The sequence below is a fragment of the Zea mays genome, chromosome 9 (genome assembly GCF_902167145.1).
Source record: "Zea mays cultivar B73 chromosome 9, Zm-B73-REFERENCE-NAM-5.0, whole genome shotgun sequence".
Classification (NCBI taxonomy): Eukaryota; Viridiplantae; Streptophyta; class Magnoliopsida; order Poales; family Poaceae; genus Zea; species Zea mays.
The window spans coordinates 153,266,331-153,290,507 of record NC_050104.1 but is presented as its reverse complement, the minus strand read 5'-3'; the positions used below and the strand labels follow the sequence as shown (position 1 = coordinate 153,290,507).

At 41.8% G+C, this 24,177-nt stretch overlaps 3 protein-coding genes across 46 annotated transcripts; 1 reads left to right on the top strand and 2 right to left on the bottom strand.

Annotated features, from left to right (window-relative positions):
* The first annotated feature begins 904 nt into the window (after nt 1–904).
* On the top strand, nt 905–6,086 carry LOC100382011 (putative inactive purple acid phosphatase 1). 2 transcript variants are annotated; one of them, XM_008660595.4, is made up of 13 exons: nt 905–1,024; nt 1,114–1,336; nt 1,632–1,723; nt 1,817–1,883; nt 1,982–2,104; nt 2,738–2,830; nt 3,204–3,333; nt 3,605–3,686; nt 3,795–3,927; nt 4,320–4,525; nt 4,616–4,741; nt 5,077–5,386; nt 5,489–6,086. In XM_008660595.4, exons 2-13 carry the CDS (start codon nt 1,154–1,156, stop codon nt 5,792–5,794), a joined length of 1,851 nt encoding a protein of 616 aa, XP_008658817.1. In that variant the 5' UTR covers nt 905–1,024; nt 1,114–1,153; the 3' UTR covers nt 5,795–6,086. The 2 variants fall into 2 exon arrangements, with proteins under 2 accessions (XP_008658817.1, NP_001168248.1); NM_001174777.1 differs by lacking the exon at nt 905–1,024 and having other exon boundaries at nt 1,085–1,336; nt 5,489–5,946.
* LOC103639439 (beta-1,2-xylosyltransferease XAX1) lies at nt 6,023–16,051 on the bottom strand. Of its 43 annotated transcripts, none has more exons than XR_004852840.1 (16): nt 15,616–16,035; nt 15,255–15,542; nt 13,734–13,930; nt 13,430–13,518; nt 13,222–13,341; nt 12,950–13,145; nt 12,772–12,829; nt 12,533–12,688; nt 10,377–10,572; nt 10,019–10,209; nt 9,763–9,921; nt 8,528–8,634; nt 7,084–7,392; nt 6,750–6,962; nt 6,466–6,671; nt 6,023–6,338 (listed from the first exon to the last, which is right to left on the bottom strand). XR_004852840.1 is itself a non-coding variant. In XM_020544396.1 (3 exons), the coding sequence occupies exons 1-3, from the start codon at nt 15,849–15,851 to the stop codon at nt 15,244–15,246; spliced, it is 396 nt and encodes a 131-aa protein (XP_020399985.1). In that variant the 5' UTR covers nt 15,852–16,051; the 3' UTR covers nt 15,080–15,243. The 43 variants fall into 43 exon arrangements, 1 of the variants encoding a protein (XP_020399985.1); XR_004852842.1 differs by having other exon boundaries at nt 6,025–6,338; nt 6,531–6,671; XR_004852846.1 differs by having other exon boundaries at nt 6,025–6,338; nt 12,533–12,642.
* A 6,028-nt stretch (nt 16,052–22,079) lies between these two features.
* LOC103640406 (naringenin 7-O-methyltransferase) lies at nt 22,080–23,866 on the bottom strand. The gene is made up of 3 exons (XM_020544210.3): nt 22,933–23,866; nt 22,747–22,811; nt 22,080–22,669 (listed from the first exon to the last, which is right to left on the bottom strand). The coding sequence occupies exons 1-3, from the start codon at nt 23,663–23,665 to the stop codon at nt 22,370–22,372; spliced, it is 1,098 nt and encodes a 365-aa protein (XP_020399799.1). The 5' UTR covers nt 23,666–23,866; the 3' UTR covers nt 22,080–22,369.
* Nucleotides 23,867–24,177: the final 311 nt, after the last annotated feature.

The window sequence follows — 24,177 nt, the reverse complement described above, 5'->3', positions numbered from 1 at the left end:
CGTAATATAATGTAATTATTTATTATTTTGTATAGAACTTCTATTAAATAATAAAGACGTGACATTCTTATAATGAGTCATCATACTTGATCCTAACGCATATTTAATTCGCATCCGGTTTGTCCTTAAATCTAGGTGTGACAGATCCATTTACATGAATGAACCACGAGGTACAAGAATAAATCCATGTGTCACTAAAAATGAACATCATGGAGTTTTGTCTCAGATATGATGATTTTTTAAAGCGTTGATGTTTGTTGCTGAAGTCTAACATATGTGGGCTTTATACAATTGTTCAAGCCTATGTCTTTTTTTGTATCCACTATCATGCAAAATTACTTTCTGTAATAAGCCTAAGGTCACGCCTCGTATGGAAACACCATTTTTAATTGAGGAAAATAGCTGGGCACGTGCTATGGAAATTTTCGATTCGGCTTCTCCTTGACATGTTCGAATTCGAGATATCACCGAACTGGCCTAGAACCTGCAGTTATCACCGGTCTGGCACTCTGGCCTAGATCGGATCCGAATACTCTGGATATTCAATTAAACCTCCAGCAATCACCTGTCTGGCCTAGATCAGATCCAAATACGTTGGATATTCCGTTGCTTAACTGAGTATGACACATCGATGCTTACCCCGAATATGAAACTGGAGATCCATTGCAATAAAAGTTATCTTTGTGATGAAATAGGTTCTGAGTCTTTGATTTCAGTAGGCATGTCCGTCGACATCGAGGTGGCTGGCATTTGCGATTGTACTGTGTTTCAAGAGGACATATACTATATTTTAGGTGGAATGGGTTAAATATAAAATAACAATCATCATTAGATCTAGATCGGATACACCAGATCGCTTGATTGCACGCTTGCACCAGGATAAGTGATTGCACATGATATGTCCTCGTGTTTCAAACAGGCCATAAGTTAGCTCGGCTCGGGTTTCTGGAATTCACTTCTTTGGGGGCCTTTAGATCCGCCATTAGTTTTGTACATGGTCGCACTCGCACAATTCGCACGTCAGGTCAGGCCCTCCCCTATCTGTAACTTAGACGTCACTCTTTGGTTCCATAATCTATTGGCTCGCTTTTATTCCACAAAAATGGTTTACAGAAAGCGAGAGAAGTCCGTCTGCTGGTCGCAACCGAGCAGGATGCTGTCATTGCCCAGAACGGCGGCGGCGGTGACTGTGTATGCGCTGGTCGCTCTTATCGCCGGCGCCGCCGCGGCGGGAGGTGGCGAGCAGCCGCTGTCGAGGATCGCCATCCACCGCGCCACCGTTGCGCCCCAGCCGGGTGCCTTCGTCGACGCTTCGCCGGCCCTTCTCGGCCGGGAGGTGAGCCCTCTGAAACGCTGGCGCCTCAGGCTAATTCGAGTGATCGCTGGACGCATCAGTTCGTGGGCTCGAGGCGCTCTAAGCTCTTCCGAGGACGCGTGCACAGTAGTTTGAGAGCTTCCTTCCCAATTCGGGGCTAATTTTTTGCAATTCATCATTAGAAATATGCTCGCTCAATACTCGAATGTCCAAATAAGACTTAAATTTGCAGCACAAGGGTTATATGTTGGGCCATTGCCCTTTGTAATGGTTCCCTCTGCTGCAATCAGATTATCGGCTGCTTTGCTTGTTGCAGGGGGAGGACAGAGAATGGGTGACCGTCACATATAGTAACCCCAGGCCCTCGAAGGATGACTGGATTGGAGTCTTCTCCCCTGCTAATTTCAAGTATAAACTGATACACCATTTGCTACTGCAGGCTTTTTTGCTAAATGCGAAGCTGGACTGATATTGTGTATTTTGCTTCGTTGGGTTTGTCAGTGATTCCATTTGTCCACCAGAGAATGAATGGGTGGAGCCCCCTCTTTTATGCACAGCTCCTATCAAGGTTGGGTTGTTTCCTGCTAGCTTTCTCCGTGTGAAGCTTAGGTATCTTCGTTACTCTTATCTGAACATACACCTGATGAAGGCTTCATATTTCGGCAGTTCCAATTCGCAAACTACACGAATCGTGATTATGGAAACACTGGAAAGGGATCGTTGAGGCTTCAGCTGATAAATCAGAGAGAGGGTTTCTCTTTTGCATTGTTCTCTGGAGGCCTGTCGAATGTATGTGATAAATGCTCTTCTTTTCGTGAACCAATCTATTGAACTGCAGGGTTTCAAAAATGTGAACCTTTTCGTTTGATATGCAAGCTATCAGTACTGTACATCCTAATCGAATTCATCTTTTCTCCTAATAGACAATTGTAACCCACCTTGAACACAATTATTAACTAAGCATGGCATATCCTTTTATTGCTGGACGCACCTTCGCTGAGGTGTTTTTGTTTATAATTACTATAATAATTTGCTTGTCCGTTGTCAGAAAATACGAACCATATACAACCTCTACAGTCAAATTCCAACTGTAGAGTTCTAGATGTCACACACCAGTACACCACTACACATGCTATGCTAGTAAAAGTCTTGCCTAGATTTTTAGCAATGAGCACCTTGTTGTCTCTTTAAAAACAATAGAGAGCCATTTTGATTTAGAGTTTAGGTTGTTTTTTAACTCAAACACGCAAGAGAGCTTCATGTCATTGTAAGACAGAAAACATGCGCTGACACACTAGTACTATTGTGTTTTATATTTTTGGGTCACTAATATTGCTGTCATTTTTGTACCATTCTCAGTTTAGTCTGCATACCACGATGTAGTATGTGCTTTAGCATGACTCTGCGTTTTTCATGTAATAGCCGAAGCTCATCGCCCACTCAAAGAGTGTTACTTTCATCAACCCAAAGACTCCGGTGTACCCGCGGTTAGCACAAGGAAAATCCTGGAACGAAGTAAGTTTCAGTTTCAATTTTTTTCTTGTAAGTATGAAGGAAACATCAACTTTGTTTTGTATGACCCACAAAGTAAAAAGCATTGAATGCAAATATGTTATAGACTTTGACCATTTCTCTAATGTACTTTTTTTGTAGTTGCAAGTAACATTTCCCTTTAATCAAATTATAATTTGTAGATACATTTAAAGTAACACAAAAACAAGAACTTTGGACATTTCAGTTAGTCCTTATTTAGATGAACATTTCTTAGCTTATCTTTAGAATTTGTTCTTAGTTATAAAAGTTTTTTAAAGGAAAAGTGAACACAACTGCTTTCAGGAATGAAATTGCATTGTATCTTCAATTTTTTTACTGATTTTAGTGACTCTAGATAACAGTGACATGGACAAGTGGCTATGGTACCAATGAGGCTACACCATTTGTCAGATGGGGCATAGAAGGGCAAATCCAAACCCTTTCTCCTGCAGGCACCCTTACTTTCAGTCGCGACACCATGTGTGGTTAGTAATTTTCATATTTTATCCTTCAAAAAATAGAGAGTAATATCCTCAATTTTTATCTGCAATGTATGGATCTATCTTAGGATGAAATTACAATGTCCAACAGTTCCTATGCTTTGAATTTAGTGTTTCCATGTTCGGTGTTCCGAAACTAAGTTTGACTGCTGTTTTCACTTTTCCTGAAACCCAATGAGCCATTGACATTGCTATGGAACCTAATAAAAACATAATCATTAATTCATTGTTATGTACTTTTATGGCTCTATGTCAGGTCCTCCTGCAAGGACAGTTGGTTGGCGTGATCCTGGTTTCATACACACAAGTTTTCTCAAGGACTTATGGCCCAATCTCTTGTAATTGAATTTCATGCAACCTTTTTGCATCTTCATTTCTTTCCTATTGCTCATTCATTTGTGCTACTGCAAGGGGCATCAAGAGTTACATATGATTTCAATTTTCAGGTACACATACCAAGTTGGTCATCGCATTTTTAATGGTTCTATAGTTTGGGGACATCAGTATAGCTTCAAAGCACCTCCTTATCCCGGGGAAGACTCTTTGCAACGTGTTGTAATTTTGGGGGATATGGGCAAGGTACGAATTTTATGTCATAGTTTTCAAGATACTTGTCCTTTCGATATCCTATGCAAACATGCAATATAATTATTAGATCGATGCCTGCTGAATAGCTATTTGCAGTAGGCCAGTTTAGCATCTCTCGACCTTCAACATCTGCTTTCTCCTTACCTAAGAACTTATCCACCAAAATGTTGTATGTTCATTGCTAATTTTGTTTGGTGCTGGAAACATTAGGACCTTTTCTAATCTCAAGTCAAACTAACAAGAAAGAAAAAAAAGGAGATTTAGTGGTCTGCTACTGTGTTTAATTTTGTTTGCTTATTAGTACAGGAGGAAGCGATTCCTCCAAAGAAGTAGATGGAATTTCTTTTAACTGCTTGACACGAAAGTTGGCATTTTTTTATCAGGCTGAGGTTGATGGTTCAAATGAGTTCAATGACTTTGAGCCTGGTTCACTTAACACAACAAACCAGCTAATTAAAGACTTGAAGAACATTGATGTAGTTTTCCATATTGGAGACATCACATATGCCAATGGCTATCTTTCACAATGGGACCAATTCACCGCACAGGTTGAGCCCATTGCTTCTACTGTGCCTTACATGGTTGGGAGGTTCGTCCAGGATTCCAATTCGACAACAGATCAAATAATGAAATGATACAGTTTTTATATGTTTCTGATGCTACTGATTTGTGGTTGCAGTGGTAACCACGAAAGAGATTGGCCTGGATCAGGATCTTTCTATGGAAATCTTGACTCAGGTGGTGAATGCGGGGTACCAGCTCAGAATATGTTCTACGTGCCAGCAGAAAACCGTGAGCAGTTCTGGTATGAAATTAAACATGAAGCTACTGCTGGTCAAATACAAAGATATTTCTGGTTCAACTAAAATAAGGGAAATAGAGAATCCGTTTCTGAATATAGAATAGACAGGCAAAAGAGGACATTAACAACCTTTTATGGTGTTTGATGAAGCTGATATGGTTGAAATTTCACTACTCATGACACCTGCAAAAAAGTCAAAAACAAATACTTATGGCAGTTAACAAATGCAGCATTGAAGCTATTTGTTGATGGAGCATCGCTGTCCATCTAGAAAGTTACAGTATTTTCCAACTTTTTTCTGTAAGAATCTCTCATCGAACATCAGCTTATCATTCTAGGTACTCAACGGACTACGGAATGTTCCGTTTCTGCGTAGCCAATACCGAGTTGGACTGGAGGCCAGGAACGGAGCAGTACAGGTTCATCGAGCACTGCCTGTCATCTGTTGATAGGCAGAAACAGCCATGGCTCATCTTCCTCGCGCACCGTGTCCTGGGTTACTCGTCGGCCACCTTCTACGCCGACGAAGGAACGACCGAGGAGCCCATGGGCCGTGAGAGCCTTCAGCCACTCTGGCAGAAGTACAAGGTCGACATCGCTATGTACGGCCACGTCCACGGCTACGAACGGACCTGCCCAGTATATGAGGTTGTTCTTCTCGACTTGTATTTCTCGTCGCTAGGTACTTGACGCTCATTCTGTAGAAGACTTATCACTCTGGCCGGATCGGATCGGGTGTGTGGAACGCAGAACGCGTGCGTGGCCAAGGGGTCCGACCTCTACGCCGGCGCCTTCACGGCGACGACGCACGTCGTGGTGGGCGGCGGCGGCGCCAGCCTCGCCGACTACACGGCCGCGCGGGCGCGATGGAGCCACGTGCGGGACCGCGACTTTGGGTTCGTGAAGCTGACGGCGTTCAACCACACGAGGCTGCTGTTGGAGTACAAGAAGAGCCGGGATGGCAGCGTGCACGACCACTTCACCATCTCCCGCGACTACCGCGACGTTCTGGCCTGCGGCGTCGACAACTGCCCCAGCACCACCCTGGCGTCGTGAGCGAGCGGTGGTGTCGATTATATTCGGTTTGTGTCGCTGTTGGATTTTGATTTCAAGATCGATGCACTGTGCTGTACTGTTGTGGACGGAATGAAATACCTGAGTGAGGAAGCAGCTGCTGGTGCAGCAGGTCCACATGCTGCTTCGGAGTGTCCCCACGGCCAAAAATGATCACACCCCTGAATTCTTTGCTTACTAGGTGAGTGCCCGTGCGTTGCAACGGAAATATATAATACTATAATAACTTATATATAAACATGTGTTATATTGTTAAGATAAAAATGTTTCGTAATCCATTTATGATCCTAGCTATATATAAATTTTATTATCTTAATCTAGCTATTTCACCCCTACATAGTACAGTGTTAGTTGTTGTCTCTCTTTTCTTGAAAAGCTATTCTATTCTTAGTGCCTTAGCCAATCTAGGTCCCAAAGTCTTGCTGCTCGTCCGGCAAGTCAGGGGCATGCTTAACGTGCAACCTTATATGGTTAACAGACACAAACTCATCACATCCTTCATTGTCATCATGAGTCCTGATGTTTGCTGGAAAAATTTCAAGGGTACTCGAGGTTAGACGAGATTCACCAAAACATATGGTACAACGACAATGTACAGATATCTATAAGGTTAATAGTGGATATGCGGAATGAAGAAAGCACACTACTTCTACCTTAATATAATTATGGTCAAAGTGGTAAAGACTTGTCATAATCATTCTTCAGACATGTGACCAACCTTGATGATTTTCAGTGCGAGAACACGTATGAAAAAGTTTACCATTCTTTGTAGCAGGTGATATTATATTCAATGTGTGACACAGGGTGCTAGCATGACCAAAAAAACTCAGCAAGATTACAAATACACAGTATTAGGAACCTGAAAAAAGTAGAATTCTTAAGTAATGAAATGTGAAAGAGAAACATGTCAATATAGATGGAAAGCTGTGGATTCTACCTGATTTTCAGGTCGCACAAGATCACACACCCTGCATCCTTCTGAACACATAATAAACAGATGAGGGGTCTACATCACACCTGACACCCTCACCTCCATACTGTACAAAGAGGTATTCTCTCGAAGACACTTGAGGGGGCAAAAGATCTGATACCAGGGCTAGATCTTGGTCGGGAAGTAAAGATTCCCTTTGGTTTAGTGAGTAGTACACATCTGCAAGGAGAAGCCAGACAAGATCAGCATCCATGCAGGCAAGGCCTGCCAATGCCCTTATAGTAGCTTCCTGCAAACCTGTCAAACTACTGTAGGCAATGCCTACCACAAGGCCACAGACCTTCTTTAGTACGCTTTCTAGTGCAACAACATTTCTCTTGTTCGAAGATATTGCAGCGATCATGTCCAGGACTGCAATCTGAATCTTTTGGCTAGAGATCTCAGCCATAGGTTCCTCTGAGTTAAGTGAGGTATCCCTATATGGTAAAATGATTGCTTTTTCATCCATCTTTGACAGACGTCGGAATGGAGATAAAGCCAACAACCTCCAAACAATAGGTCCATCCTTATGAAACCTGCGTACATAAAAATCGCCGCCAGATATGCAAATTGCTCGACTCAACATTTCGGTGCACTTCCTAACAACCGGCTGCAAAACAACAGTATGGTAAGTGAATATCTTACACCTCAGGAAGGTAGCATACAATCAGGTTAAAGTTAGAGAAAAAGCAGGTACCCCATAAACTAAATGCAACATTAAAACTCTAGTCCAGGAGCCAAGAAAATATAAATGTCTATAAATTTGCTGTTTATTGACTAATACTCCCTCTGTTCCTTCCACGAAAAATTAAATCTGCATGCAGGTGAGCATGCGAGCGTGAGTACTGAGTATGATGCAGCATCAATTGCACGGAGCAGAAAAAACAAGTATTAACTCAGCGTTAATCTCATCCTTGTCTGTGCACTAAGACAAATATGATATCTAAATAAAAACGAAGGGAGATGTCAAAAATCCATAGATATCTAAACTGACCACTATAATTCCTGACCCAAGCTCAAGCATATAAATTAGGATAAAGATTTTCAAAGAGAAACAATGGCACCTATTGTTTAGTATATTGCTGCTCAGAATATGATGCACAAGGATAAAGATAGGATCATTAGAGGCTTAAGACTTAGGAATCATAGGAGAATAACTAACTCCAATCATGACATTAGAGCAAGTTAATAGCTCACCACTTGATCATCTCCAGTTCTGATCACTGAAATAGCTTGATATCTCAAATAGCAATCACGATATATGGAGAATAGAACAAGAAAGGAGCGCACTAATTGAGTAGTCGGCATAGAGAAAACATAAAAGATTAATTGTGTTTTCATTAATGGTCGAGTAGGTTGGTAAATACCATTTCGAAAGCTCATTGCTCATATTAATAGCACACAGACACAAAGGAATCATTTCATAACTCAGCAGAAACACAACTGACTTCATGATCATCGAACTATATATATTCCCAGGAAAAAGGTTGAGCTTTATTTTTAAAAATATATCTGCTATAAAAGAAAAACAAATGAATTTCAAGCCTTCATCAAAATACATCACTGTCACATCTTCAAACAGCTATTGATGTTTACATAGGGATGCACAGGATTTAAAATCTCAGTTAGATTATTTAATCAGCAAGACTGGAATATGTATCCAAAATTCCAAATTGATAACCTACACACCTCCCGACACTCCAATAGAAATCTATAGCCCTTCTTAGTTGTCTTAAATTTCTTACCTTCACAAGAGCATCGATCACACCCAGGCTGGTAAGCCTCAAGAACTCATACTCTCTTGTTTTGTAGACAGTGTTCAAGAAAGGGTAAAGGTACAGTGCAACCAGTGCTGCAAGAAGAGATAGTTACTGAAAAATGTATGTTATAAACCAGAAGACTAAAAAGTGAAAAGTAAAATCAGTGCAGGGGAAATTTTCTACAGGAAACACTATCTATATGTGATACATACTTTCTACAACTTAGAATCAAATCTATGTTAAACAAGAGAAAATCCGGGATAACAGGGGCACATTCTTTAAAGTACACCATCATAAAGGTATTCATATTTTTGTCATAAGCATGGTAGCGGTCATTACCATTTACGAATGGCATCCTAATATCAAGGTGCAATGGTCAGGCGGTCAGCAACCCCAGACAGAACAATTAATTTATGCAAGTTATGAAACAATAGTTACAAGTCATTTGTTTCTATCACTTTTCTGGTTTAATAGGTGAGTGCCCGTGCGTTGCGACAGGAACATATAATATCATGATTATATATATGTGCGTGTGTTATACTAAAAGTTTTCGTAATTCATTGGTGATTCTGGTCATGTAAATTTTGTTATTTTAATCTATTTGTTTCACCACTACATTGCAATCATCAATATCACGCAGGCTTCTATATATGATAGTTAGATGCTCATTAATAAAACGTTAGTGCACAACGATTACATGAAAAAGAACAACACATTATCATCAACCTCAATATCTCACTATTTTTTTTGCAAACAACCAATACAGAACTACACTGGAACAAATCAAATTATACTGCAATGTGAAATCTCAAAACAATACGCTAGCCAAGTTCCAATTCTTTTTGCTTAGTTGCAATCGTCATATCTTTCCAAAGCCCTAACCAATATCTGGTTTCTTCGCCCTTCCCAATAAAATAAGTTAAAGTAATTTTGGATGCTTGACCATGATCTGTTGCTTCATTTTAAAATGATTTTGTTGCTAACCCGAGCAGTTTTGCATTTGTATATAAAAAATAAACAAAATATAATGGAAGTATAGGTATGAAGTAGGTCCAGTGAGAACTGGGAAACAAATAGGCTGTGAAAACTTGAAATGCAGTAAGTGACATTCTTCTATACAATGAGCACATTGAATATGAAAAAAATAAGTTACTTGAAGCAATAAATTCACAGTATATGACGATGATCACAAGAGTTAAAAACAATAGAATTTGTCATACATGTATCTGGTAATAGATGGGAGCACCCAACTTTTCTTGTATATGGACTTCATCATCTACAAGCAACCAAGAACATTGGACTACAACTCCACCAGTGAGGCAGTGAACCAGTTGGTTCCATTAAAGCTTCACACTATATGGCTAAAGTGGAAGAACAACCTTCAACAGTATAATTAATTCTAATAAGATTATAGGACCAAAATCTCAGTAAGGATCTGTCTGGCATTGTATAGTGGCTTTATGTATGTTGTTATACCTGTTGTCCAGTTGTTAGACGTGGAATTTAGTGATGGGGTTCATGTCGAGAATACGAAGAGATGTCAACATCTCCCCTTATCCCCACAGCTGCAACACAGGCCCTTGGACATTGCCTTGTGTATACTGTATAGTTTAATTCATTGTCCAAATCAACTCCATCCTCCTCATCTCCCCGAACTTGAGGGCTTCCTAAATTTGAACATGGAGATTTTAAAGACCACATAGTGATGATGTGCATAATTTATTTTCCATTAGAAAATTTAAACAGATGTTTGCAATATCCAGTAACAGATTTCATCAAGCAGTTTGAACTTGCAAAGTATTGAGTAAGCTCAGTATGTACACAAGAAACAGACCTTTGTGCCTCTTGTATCTAGTTTTGCATTGAGGACAACATTGATTCCCCTCTTTGCGCTCATACTCATAGCGTGACCGACACACAGGGAAGGCACATTCGTTGCACGCAACAAAAATATCGCCTGTTGCTAAGAACCCGACAGTGTCACCATAGATTTGACATTTGTGTTCATTCACATTCTTCAACTGCTTAGCCTGCACACCAACAACGTAGATGTAGGTGAGATTATGACAGCAACAAGACCACAATCAGAGGTTTTGTATAAGAATATCATAAAATCTAACAAGACTGCAATCAATTCCCCTCATGGCCCACAGATTTAGGAGAAATGGATATATTAATTAAGACCAAAGTTTGACGCATTAGCAGGTCAATAGCTTCTTAATATCAACAAACTGGAGCGTTTGAACTATGCCTAGAAAGTACAGATGACAAACCGAAGCGAGTTGAATAATCCATCTCAACCAAATCCTCTCTACATTTCCTTACAACACCGTCACGAGCAGGTGTCAAAGGGAACACTGAAACTAATAGACTCGTCAGCGACCAGCACACCGCCCCGAAACCCCCCCAGAATTACATGTACCTATTGCTGGACTCAAAGATAAAATCGTGCTTCGCAAGTTATGTAGTGTGAAAATGAAACTCCTTCCTACAAAACTTGGAACATGAGAATATGTTAATCACTTCGAATATATTTAACATTATATAGGAACTAACCATCACATTCACATGAAAATTAGAACAAAAGCATAGTTGAAGCAGAAACCATCACATTCACATGAAAAATAGAGAAAAAACATAGTTCGGAGCAGTAAGGTAGACCATAGAACAACACCTGAGATGACTGCAACTGTCATACGAACCGTGCACGGCATCAGCATGAAGAACGACCTTATTCTACACAAATTTTAGGGGAGTTTTTGTTGTGGTCTTTTGACTCCTTTATCTCTTTTAGAACTGGATGATAGTGATTAGACACGTGTGTTAGGACTTTTCCGGATGTTTGGAAGTTCAGTTATAGCAACAATTATAGATCATTTTTCTCCTTTTTATGTAGTATGAGAGTAGCTATCTAAAATGACTAAACCAAGTAAGTAATGTTGCTGAGTACCTATATCCATCATCAAGCGATTATATTTAGATGGCTAAAGTGTCTAACAACAGCTGCTTCAGTGGGCTTTAGTTAGGTAAAGATTGGCTCAATTTTTTCTGTTTCGGCGACACACTTGTGACCTTTGAAATTCAATGTTCCAGAAGAAGATTTTTTGAGGCTGCCATGATTTGATCAGGGTTAATCTACAGACGATATATACTCCATACCCGACAAATACCAAATAATAAGGAAATAAAATTTTAGTATCATAATTTCCAAAGGACAAGGAGTGCAGCAAAGTCAACTACAAGAATACATGTAACAATTCATTTTAGATGTGAGATATTTGAATGCTCCATAGATACACAGATATATAAATCCATCAAATCTTCAAAATTTATTGTATAGGGACTTAGAGACTCGAAATTTTGAAAGCTAAGGTAGTTGGTACAAACCAGTTATCAAGTTCCAAGTTTTTTGAATGTATGAATTCCTAGCCAAACCAAGGTTAATTAAATTAAAGAACCATTGTTGTACTAAAGACAAAATTCTCTAACTGGTTTGAAGTGTGTGCACAAGAGGAAAGTGTGTTCTGTTCCTAATTAAGTGCGGCCTTGGTGCATATAAAGATCTAACCTAACATAATTATAAGGGGGCAAAAATAATATAATAGCACAAGAAGTGTTGTAAGAGTATGCTGTAAAAAACCAAATCATGTGATAATAGACAAAATCATTTTCACCCATTCACTTCCTTGGCCTCAAATTAACATAGGGCAACAATCACACACATGGATTTTATTGAATGGAAGGAAATTGAATCAATAGCAGAAATCTAGTGAGCGGAATATGAGGACTGAGGATCCTAGTACCAGAGGTTCAAGTAACATCGATAGCCATAGCAATCCAGGTTTAACAAAAACCAGCGACTTTCTATTTACCTTCGACCTAGTTGGGTATGAATGAATAAATTAATTTGAAACCACACAATAATCAAAGGGCCAAAAGGCAAATGCTTTCCTCTGAAAGGTGGAATGGAGGAAGTGGATAGGGGCATACCAGGAGGGAGCCAGAAGAGTAGCATTTCGAAAAGCCTCGATGTGTAACTATCCCTTGATTCGCCATTGCAAGGTCTACACATAGTTTATGATTTCATCGAGCATCACTGCCTTGCCCACCACCCAAAATGAGAAACATTTTACTCTGAATTCAAACCTGAGCAGCACACCAAACTACTCGAGTGACAACAAGTGCCTGATGTTAATTGAGTGAGTGAGTGAGGGTGTCTTCTCGGTTACCTTGTTGCAACTCGGCACGAGATCCTGCAGCGGCTTCATCTGCTAGCTAATCTTCTCCCTTCTCACATGAATTATACATAAGAAGCAAGGAAAAAAAACTCAACACACGAATCTCTGTAGCCAGTAAGGATGACGATGCAAAGAAATAATAGTGCAACAGAGCCTTAGGGAAATGTACCCTCTCCACGAGGTTGTGACAGTCCATCGCCTCGCCATGCCTTGCTCGCCACGCCTTGCCCAGACATGGATGTAGTCCTTGGGCAGCTAGGGGGGCTTCGTTGCGTTGTCCTTCCCCTGCTTCTTTCCACCATTCTCGGGTTGTCCTTCGTGCCACCGCGCTTGGTCGATCTGCACCGCTTCCCATTGGATTCCTCCTGTAGAAAACACAACCAGAATGAAATACAACAGGATGATTTTTTGCTTCTATTGTTGATCAAGCAAGAGATAAACCTCATATTTCAGATAACATTCGAGAACATCTAAAAACATTGGACTACTTTTAGCACTCTTGCTCCCCTCAGCTTCACTTTTGTTAGAGAAGTCTTTCAGTTCATTCTATCAGAAGTCCGGCTGATTTACAAACAAAACGGGGAAACATATTAATGGATATTGATATCCAAAATATAAAAATGAAATATTATGAATGGTCACCAGTTACCAGGTTACACTCTGGAAAGTAAAGTTTCATTGTGTGACTTAGTTGTGGTCACTCCAAGTATTCACAAACAAGTGCAGTCAGTAACCTACCTGCAAGCAATAGAAATCTTAGAATGTAAAACCATTCCATGTTATGAGCAGCTTGCAAAACGCATGGCTAAACTTAGTATTGAAGATCATTTAAAGCCAGCATAACAACCCTAAACATTTGAGATATCCTAGTTGGGACTTAAAAACAACATAAACATTAACAACTGAATACAATAGGGGAATGCTTCTGGGACAAGGAATACCAATTTTGTTACCTTTCCAAGGAGCTGCACACTGGAGGCCCTAGAGTAGGACATGCCGATCTCGAGGAGGGTGCCCCTCATACATGAACTCAGCACAGCTAGTGCTCATAGAAACTCATCATGCTGGACATTAGCACATTATCTGTTACAACCTATGGGACTAAGCTTGTGAAATGTATCTCAAGTTATTGATTTGTTATGCCAGTCACCTATAAGAAAGGTACAAAGTCTTAAAAGCCATGCTTAAATTGGATGTCACTGTTTAGGTCTATTTAAAGGGTGAACATGTTGGACAATGATATCACAGTTAGGAAGCCCATCGCCAAACTACGTAACTTTAGTTTAAGAATTGGTCACGAAGACGTGAACATGATGTATCGAAGAAAGATCAGCAACGAAAGTATACAATCCAAAAAGGGCTTAATCATCATTCAAGGATTAAAAACATAGTATCTACTGTCATATGAACAAGTATCTGCATTTAGCATGTACGCCAATACAAATGTCGACCAACTGATACTTGACACTTAGGCATCAACCATATCCAATGTAACATAGAATTTTTTAAAAATGCATGGTCTAGCATATACATCACCTTCTAGGGAGAAATTTCGTCAGGTAATAAGGCTTAATAGATAGAATGAAAAGAAGAGAGGGGCATAGATTCACACACTGTGCCAATTGCCGAACCTCCTATAAATTACTACTGAATAGGTAGCACATCCCGTAAAAAACAGAAGGAAAGAGTCGGTATGGCTCCTAGTATGAGATAGAGATTTGAGTTCTGAACCTGACAGAATGAGCAATTATCTAAGAGAGATAGTAATCCACTATGCGATTGAATTCTTTCGTAACTAAATTTTGTCTTAAAGCCTTCTTAAAAAAATATCTGCAAATTATTATTCAATAGGCGGTTACAACTTACTAACAACGAAAAAATGATGCACTGCTACACCAGTTCAGCAATCTACCAGAACATACTTGATATTTTTTCCTTCAGATTTTCGCTATTCTGAAAAAATAGATACACGACAGATGTTCATGATCTTCAATTTTTTTGACAGGTTCATCTGATCTTCCACCCGAAACCATGATGCATAATGTTTGAAACAAATTATTCAGAAACAACAAATTACATTATTTATTGATGCAGTGTATTTGCACGCATAGTGAAGTATGCTTAGTCAGAACTTCTGAAATTTTGTCCAAAAGTTGTACCCCCCACCAAAAAACACGCCTTTGCCGTTAATGAGTATAATTCATACCGTCCAGGTTGAATGGAAAAAATCTCCGAGCTTGCGAATCGGATCTACTCGTTACACAAAATTTGCTACTGATGTTCTAACGTCGAAAGTTTATTTTGCCAGCTAACAAGATTTTTTTGGCAATTACAGAACTTTATTAAAATTTTGGATCGTTTGTTGCCACTGCCTTGCTTCCATTTAAAGTTGTGTTGTGCGATAAATAAAAAAGGTTCCCATTTGTTAATGCAAGGAAAAGGAAAGGGAAAAGAGAGGTGATATTAGTACATACATGGCTTGGTGGTGGGCTCGGACGTTGCATCCTCGTCGTCATCCTTCCTGGTGGGCAAGCCATCCTTGTTGGAAACCGCCGCCATGTCCTTCCTCATAACGGCAGCTTCTGGCAAGCCGGGTTCCTCGGAGCCTGTAACACTCTCACGTGGATCGACGGGATCTATGTTGTCGTCGCCGCCGCCTAGCGTCTCTTGCGGCGGGATGGTCTCCCTCTCCGGCACGGGCGACTTGGACAAGGTGGGAGGCGAGTTCTGCTGCATCAGCGCAGACGTGTCGACTGGGCTGGCTGAGAAGAGAGGAAGGCAGCTACGGTTAGATTCATGGGGAGGATGGATAAAGGGGAACTCGAGCGCACGCACCGAAGTCTGCGAAGAGCTTAGCGAGGGAAACCTCTGCGATCAACTGGATCCGGCAGGGCACAAACTCCCCAGCCCCTACACCTGCACCGCCACGGTCGCCGTTGTCAGAGCGCCCGCTGTTGGGGTAGGTGGCGGCGGTGCCGAGGAGCACCACGCTGCACGCCAGGTTATTACGGAAGGAGGAGGTACTGGGAGGTAGGTGAGCGAGCGGTGATGAGCATGGATCTGAGAAGCATCGCCAGTCTTGGCCGTCTGCAGTTCTAGGCCAGGTGGGAACGGAGTTGGACGGGAAGAGGTGGAGGATGCGGGCATGCGGGGCGTGGACGGTTCTGCAGAAGTGCCGAGGTTGAAACGGCGCATGGTCGTGGTCATGGGGGAGGAGGTCGAGGTCGTGGGCAGAGTGCGGCGCGCCGTCGTGGAGTGGAGGGCACCACCACACCGAAGATGACAGGCGCCGTAGGCTGGGCTGCACAATGGGCCGCACCAACTGTTGGGCCGCACGAACCACTGGGCTGCATAAACCGCTGGGACACAGGCGCTGCTATGGGGTTTTTTGATTAGTGCCATATCGGCCACTGAAAGCGTCGAAACGTGGCTTATAAGCGTCAGTGTGTGTTGTTTGTTGTTCATACTAACGCCTCTAGTGCCGCATCAAAATGATTTTTTAGCTTGTACGACCGTCGGTGGCAGAACATGTCAGATAGGGGTGAAAACGGGCGGATACGGACGGATATTAGCTCATCCTGTATCCTACCCTAATGTATTTAAAACGGATTCGGGATCGGATACGGATAGTTAGAAACGGGACGGATACGGATACAGGGACCGGATATTTATCCGGGCGGATAAGTGACAGATACGGATATTATTTGATCGGATATCGGATACTTGTCGGATAATGCATTAATTGGTTATCAAAAAATATTCTTGTTCGACCACGAAATTGCAAGTAAATTAATACTAATAAGCATTTAATAGAAGATAATCTCAAGTTCCCACGTAAAAATGGTAAAGTGAAGTATTGATTATGTTGAAACTTGGATACTTAGAGTGATTTCACGTGTAACTCACGCAATAAGTGGAAATAAAATAGAAGAAACGTTGACATCATGTGGATTTTATGGTCCCATTATTTTTTATGACTATATGTGGCCATATGTTGTACCTTCGTATAATTTCATAGATTTCTGAGGCTATTTATACATTATTAATTTCTTTCTACATAAAATCATCAAAGTATAATTAAAATTCATAAATACACTAGTTTTGATCCAAAATTGCAAAAAGCTTACCAAAACAAATAAACATTCTATTCAAATAAAACCTCAAGTCGCCACATGAAAATGATAAGTGAAATATTAATTATGTTGAAACTTCGATATATAAAATGATTTCACATGTAACTCACGCAATAAGTGGGAGTAGAATAGAAGAAACACCAACATCTTGTGGATTTTATAGTCCAAATGTTTTTGAAACACCAACACTTTGATATATGTTGTGTCCCCGTAAAAATTCATGAATTTTTTAGGCTATTTGGTGTATTATTAATTTCTTGTTGTAGAAAATCATCAAAATACAATTAAATTCATAAAAATATTGTAGCGTCGACCGAAAATTGCAAATAAGTTACCAATATTAATAAATAGTTTATAAAAAGATAATCCTAAGTTCCCATGTGGATATAATCTTAAGTCCCCACATGAAAATGATAAAGTCTATTATTTTGATATAAATTTAGACATTATTTTAATGATTTTGGCCTAAAGATATGTTTAAACAAAAATGTGATGTACTACAAAGTTATAGATCTCTTCGAGCTCTACAATTTTCATATAAACTTTATCTTCATCCGATTTCATTTGTAAAAGTTATGATTTTATAACTATATTATTTTGCAGAAAAAGAAAAAACGGGTACCCGAATTCCGGGTACCCGTATCCGACCCGAATATCCGGGTATTTACCGGGTAGTACTCGCTCCGTATCCGACCCGAATCCGAAGCCATACTATCCGGGTATTACCCGTATTCGTCCCGAATCTAAAAAATACCCGTATCCGTATCCGAAAAATGGTCCCGAATCAGTATCCGTATCCGGTACCCGTTTCGGGTACCCTACCCGTTTTCACCCCTAATGTCAGAGGCAGACTACTATTGCTTACTTAATAGGTAGTAGAGATTAGCTTGTACGACCGTCGGTGGCAGAACAGGTCGGTGGCAGAACATGTCAGAGGCAGACTACTATTGCTTACTTAATAGGTAGTAGAGATAGGGCTGGGCATTCGGTATTTTTTGAAACTTCGGTTCGGTTTTTCGGTTTTAAAAAACTTCGGTTTTCTAAACATTAGAAACCGATCGGTTTCTAGAAAATGAAAAACCGAGAAATTTGGTTTTGGTTTTTTACTTCTGATTTTCGGTAAAAACCAAATACCAAACTTATACTCAAGACAACACATACAACAAGTTTATGACACATAAATTTTAAAAGTAAAAATTATATAGGTACAAATATTTAGAGATATATCATACATCACATATAAATAAGTGAATAACAATTTAATTATTTCACACATTTAGTTCACATAATCAAATAATCAAATTTTAGAATTGATAAAGTTTGGTATTCGGTTTTTTTGGTATTTCGGTTCGGTATACGGTGAAAACCGATTACGATACCGAAAACTGAACTTCTGAGATACAAAAACTGAAACCGAACTACCGAAAACAACCGAAATTTTGGTTCGGTGCGGTTCGGTTTTTGGTTTATGGTAAAAAAGTGTCCATCCCTATTTGCTTGCGCCTTGTGCCTCCACCACCTTAGAGTGAAATATACCCGAACTTCGACGTCTTGTATCACTTGAGTCTCCAAATCGTGAAAACCAAGAAAACTGATGTTGTAACTTGGTCGGACTGTCCAAAACCTGGTTTATTCAAACTAGATACCGACATGATGTGTTATATTGGAGCACACTAATAAGAGTTCGGGACCCAAGTGACGCAACTAATGGAAGTTTGGGACCCAAGTGACGCATCTAGACTTGAGCATGGTTTGTCCGACCCAACTCAACCAATACAATGGACATGTACGGACCATAGTTTTTTATCCGCAATAATCCACGGTCTAGATACATGCCATGATTTTTAAACTAAAACCTGGTCCAACCCGAAAAAACATGACCTGACATGTTCAACAGGAAGGCGCAGGTCAACCCAAACCGACACTAAGCATGGGTACAGGTCGTGCTAAATAGCCCATGGCCTAACCTTGATCCGGTGATAAACCCAACGAGTAGGAGGGAGCTCGATCTTTCGATGAGAGATGGTGGAGATTGAAAAAATGTTGGAGGCCGATGTTAGCTGTCCGACCACCACAACCAAGATAGTGTGACGCCTTGAGCGACAGGTACACTGTCTCCTGATGACTACGATTAGGGTGGAGGTCAACGTTGTGCTATCCGACTACAATAACCACAAGGGTGTTGCGCATTAGCGATAGTTACACTGGCTCCTGTTATTACTGTTCTTTCCGTGCCAAGAACAACCTTGAACTTGCAAGCAATCGAAAACAAGCAAGAACAAGATAACAAGCAGACACTCACGAATCTGATGAAGTTGGGTCCTGTTTCAAGTAATTGAGTGGTCTTGCCGACACACACGTTTACAAGGAAGTATCAAAGGCTAAACTTACATCAAATAAAACCCAAGTTGTTTGGTGGCTGCTACTTTCTTAAATAGAGGAATAGGAAGAAGGAATTCTGGTGGAGTCATGAAGCTCTCTCGGTATTTCTTGGACGCCTCGTGTGTGATCTCCCATGATTCTTGATCCACCAGCAAGTAGACGAAGAGAGATTTCCAACAAGTACTTATTTGCACTAAACAACTTTGAAAGTTGAAAGGTATGCTACATTTAATCTAGTGCTTGCTGCAATTATAAAATTCACTTAAGAAGAGCAGGACTTCACTCGGCAGTTCCTGGGCACTTCGGGTTTGATCTATCATTGATTCTTGATCCACTAGAAAATAGATGAAGAGAGCTTTCCAATAAGTACTTATTTGCGTTAAATGGCCTTAGGAGCTGAATGTTATGCCCCATTTGAACTTGTACTTGATGCAGTTACGAGATCCACTCGGGTGCAGCAACTTTGATTGTCTTGTTGCCTCCTTCACTTCTAGGTGGTTCAACTCCCAAAACCTAAGGATAATAAAGTGATCACAAGGCTTTAGTACCTCATTTAGAGGAGGAATAGTTTCAACAGCAAGGAACTAGTTCACCTGATAATTAAGTTCACGTGCACGGGCACAAGTCCTTGCTTAGTCATAACTTGTGAAGGGTTGTCATTGTGGTTGTATCAATGGCAGCGATGTTCTCATCACTCGATCCAACGTCTGAACAGGTCTAGACGCAACATGCCAAGTTTATGGATATAAGTGATAAACATGCCAAGTTCGAGGACCTAAGTGACTTTAACGTGGCATGTCACGTCAGCATCTAGTTTAAACAAATATGGTTTTGGACGAGCCCCAAGTTTCATCACCCGTCGTTTTGCTGGCTTTGAGTGTTTGAGACCCAAGTAATACAACATGTCAAATTTGTGAGTCCTTGATGCATTTTAATCTCTCTGGTTGGCGAGAAAAAAAAATGAAATTTTATGGTCTTCCTCTTCCATATTTTTCTTGTAGTTGGCTCTGATCAGGTGAAAACTTCCAAGACAACACCTATCTATATGACTATACCCAAGTTCAGGTACTTGAGAGAACCGGTACTGGCCCTTCACTTTTAACATTGATGTTTTTTAAGAGCTGATAAGTAATTTGGACGCCAACCCAAAACTTATAGCAGGAATGAAAAAAAATTCTTTTTAGTACCGACTATTTGTTAGAACCGGTACTAAAGGTTGAATTTGTGCAAAGGTTGAATTTGTGCACCGGTTCTTGTTTAAAATCGGTACTAAACATACATGCTAAAAGATTTGATATTTGTAACGGTTGACTTAACTTTTAAAACCGACGTTGATAACCCGATTTTAGAAAACTGGAACAAATGTTAATACGGAAGCCTCGTTGTTCAGCGGTGCTTCAAGTTCACGCCGACGACGGACGCACGTCGTGGTGGGCTGTGTTGGATTTATTATGGGCTTGGCCCATTTAAATTTAATAAATGAACTCTATGGTGTGTCATTGTAGATAATACTAATAGTACTATATTGGAATTCTAAGAGTCGCTGGCTTGACTTATATGGTAGGAATTATTCCACTTAATTTGAGCAGTTAAGAAACGAACAAAGGCGTGCCACACGCGCGCCGCCGCCGGCCAGGCACGGGCGCGGCGCGGTGTGCAGGCGGCGAGCGAGCGAGCTGAGGGGTGGTTGTGTTAATTTTTAGCACTCATTAACCGCGGGAGTTTCAACTCCGGGTTAAAACCTTTCAGATGCTCGTCACTTGAATAGCCGCATGCGAGACCCTTTCCCTTCACCTTCCCTTACGGTGATGAAAGGTTAAAGTGAGAACTCCTGTCGCTTGGGGCGTGTTTGATTGATGAGCTGGAATTTTGCCTGATATAGACATACATCCCAGGTGTCCGATTTTCTATGTCTAGATCAAATTTTGTTGTTTGGCAGACACATCTAGACCAGGATACCAAGCAAACAAGCCCACTTCTTACAGATTTCACATGTATTAAAAAATTACAACACCCAATCATCAAAATAGGAAGAGCTATGAATAAAATGTGCCACAGACTGCAATTCCTAGCTCTTGCGGTTTCTCATGCGAATCATTAGGTTGTCTTCAACAACTTACTCATCATATCTCATATTTTATCTTTTATTTTAAATTTCATTTTATAAACAATGCAAAACAATGTTTTACATTACTATATACACATTCTGTTGGAGGAGACGACTTTAATATATAAATATTATATACTGCCCAATCTAGTGTGGAACTTTCCGTGGGATTTGTTTTGCTCCGTCTCTGCATTTCGTCGTTGTTGAGTAACGAGAAAATTTACCCTTTCAGCAAAGAAAAAAGGGAAGGAAAAAAATGGACGGACGAAGCAAGGGGTCGCAACCAGCGCCGGCCCTGGTGGGGGTCGAGCAGTGCCCCCGACCAGGGCCCCAAGATTATTGGGGCCTCACATCATATACTAAATAATAATATATATATTGTATACGTTTGTCTGCTAGCTCTATAAAATTTTTAAAGGCCTAACTATAAGTCAACAACATGAAAGCAACAAGCAAAGATAATTAGGCATAGCCTATCGATCTTGATTTCTATATTCTAGTAGAAGTACTTCATAGTCTTAGACCCAACCATCTAGACTCTCAGCGTACAACGAGACAACGACGTTTGACGTTTCATCTCTATTTCTCACACAGTTGTAGACAATATATATATATATATATATACTATATTTATGTGTAATAATTATTAGTATAAAGGGCCTCCTTTATAAGTCTTGTACTGGGCCTCTAAAATATCAGGACCGGCACGGGCCGCAACGTGTAAGAACTGTGTTACATTGCATAACAAAATGGCCAACACACATAAAGTAACTGTGTTACATATAACGCCCTCATCGATCAATGTCCCATTTTCTTGAATTGAAAAAAGAACACCACATATTAAAGGCTGTCACATGCATAGATAAATAGATAGATAGATAGATAGACGGTGCCACTCTACCAAATGTGGCGGCGCCACTTCCGATTCAGACCCCGACCTCCGGGAGAGCCGACCGAGCAGGTATCTCTACTTGGTGAACTCGAGCGCCCAGGCGCCGGTGAAGACGTAGGTGGCCCTGCATCCGCCGGAGAAGCCGGCCTCCGCGGCCAGCTCGGTGAACTCCCGCTCCGTCCGCTCCTTGGCGCCCCTGAGGCGGTTCAGCATCACCACGTCCAGGAGCAGCGCGCCCTGCGCAACCTGCGTCGGCTCCGGGCTGGCCGGGAGCACGCACTCCACCACGATCACCTTCCCGTTCGCCGGGAGCGCCCGGTGGCAGTTCTTGAGGATCTTGATGCACTCCTCGTCGCGCCACAGGTGCAGAATCCACTGCACGTTTTTGTTGTTGTGGTTGTTGACAAAAAAAATAGTAAACTATATACGATATATAAGCCGACGAAAGGTACCTTCAGCAAAATTGCGTTTCCGCTCGGAATGTACTCAAACATGCTACCACCAGCATGTTCCACACCTGCATACATACATACAAACGTGTATTTATAGAGATATAGAGACTGAGTGTGATGGGTGGTATGCAGCAAAAGAAATGACTTTTATGTCGCCCGCCCCACCCAGCTGCGACTGCGACTGACCTTGGACCGGCGGCGCCTGCGCGATGACGTGGGGGAGGTCGTAGTTGACGCCTCTCAGGTGCTTGTACTGGGCGGTGACCATCCGCAGCGTGGAGCCGGTGCCGCCGCCGACGTCGACCAGCACGTCGACGCCCTCGAAGCCGCGGTACACCTCGAGAAGCTTGCTGATTACGATCTCCGAGTGACCGGCCATGGCCTGGTTGAAGAGCGTGTTCAACGCCTCGTCCGACCCCAGGTGCTCGAACAGCGGCATGCCGTAGGCCTTCTCGGTCGGCGTCGCCCCTTCCGCCACGGCGTCCTTCATGTAGTACCAGGTCTCCATGAACCCCTTGTTCAGGTTCATCAGCCCGATCGGAGCCCACGAGCCCTGCCCGGTGCCGTTCCGAGCGATGAGCCACTTGCACACCGGCGCCGCCGCGTAGCTCCGGCGGGCCCTCCCGTCTGGCCCCGCCGCCTCCGTCGTGCACCGGACGACGCTGTGCGACGCGAGGAACCGCAGCATGCGGTCCACCGCGGCGGCCGCCTCGGCCGGCCGCGCCCACCGCGCCGCCAGCTCCTCTGGGGTCACGAAGCGCCCGTCGGCCGCGAGGAGGTCGTCGATGAGGCCCAGCTCGATGACCGCCTTCAGTGTCATGGGCACGACGAAGCAGCTCAGGAGCTCCTGCGCGTACATGCACGCCTCGTCGTCGTTGGCCCTGTCATGCTGCAGGGATGCTGCCGTCGTGCAGGCCATCGGTCGATCTCGGGAATGCTAGTTAAGATCGATAGGTAGATGCAGAACACTAGATAGATAATGTCTTGATTAAGCTCGGCTAATTAAGCTCCGTCGTTCAGAACACTAGATGGCTGATTAAGCTCGGCTGGTTGCTTGCTTGCATGCTCTCTTTGCTCAGAGCTAAGCATATTTATATACTACTAGCTAGTAGATCGTAGTTTATTTGTTACTAGAAAACAGTGCAGTCGAAGAGGGCCGGCCGACTGGACAACCGAGTCCATGTTTTGAGCATTATGTGCGACACTGGACACGGCTAACTGTCCGGCTTTGAGGACCGAATGATTGACCGAACTGTCCGGTCTGTGGACAGTTCGTCCATAGACGCGAATGGTCCATGAATAGATCGAATCAGACGGTAACAACTTCAAATTTTTCTAATTATCAACTCATAAGTATAGATAGAAAATGCTTCATTTCACCACGGGCACTCATCACAGTGATTGATGACTAAATCGATGCCTATATATATT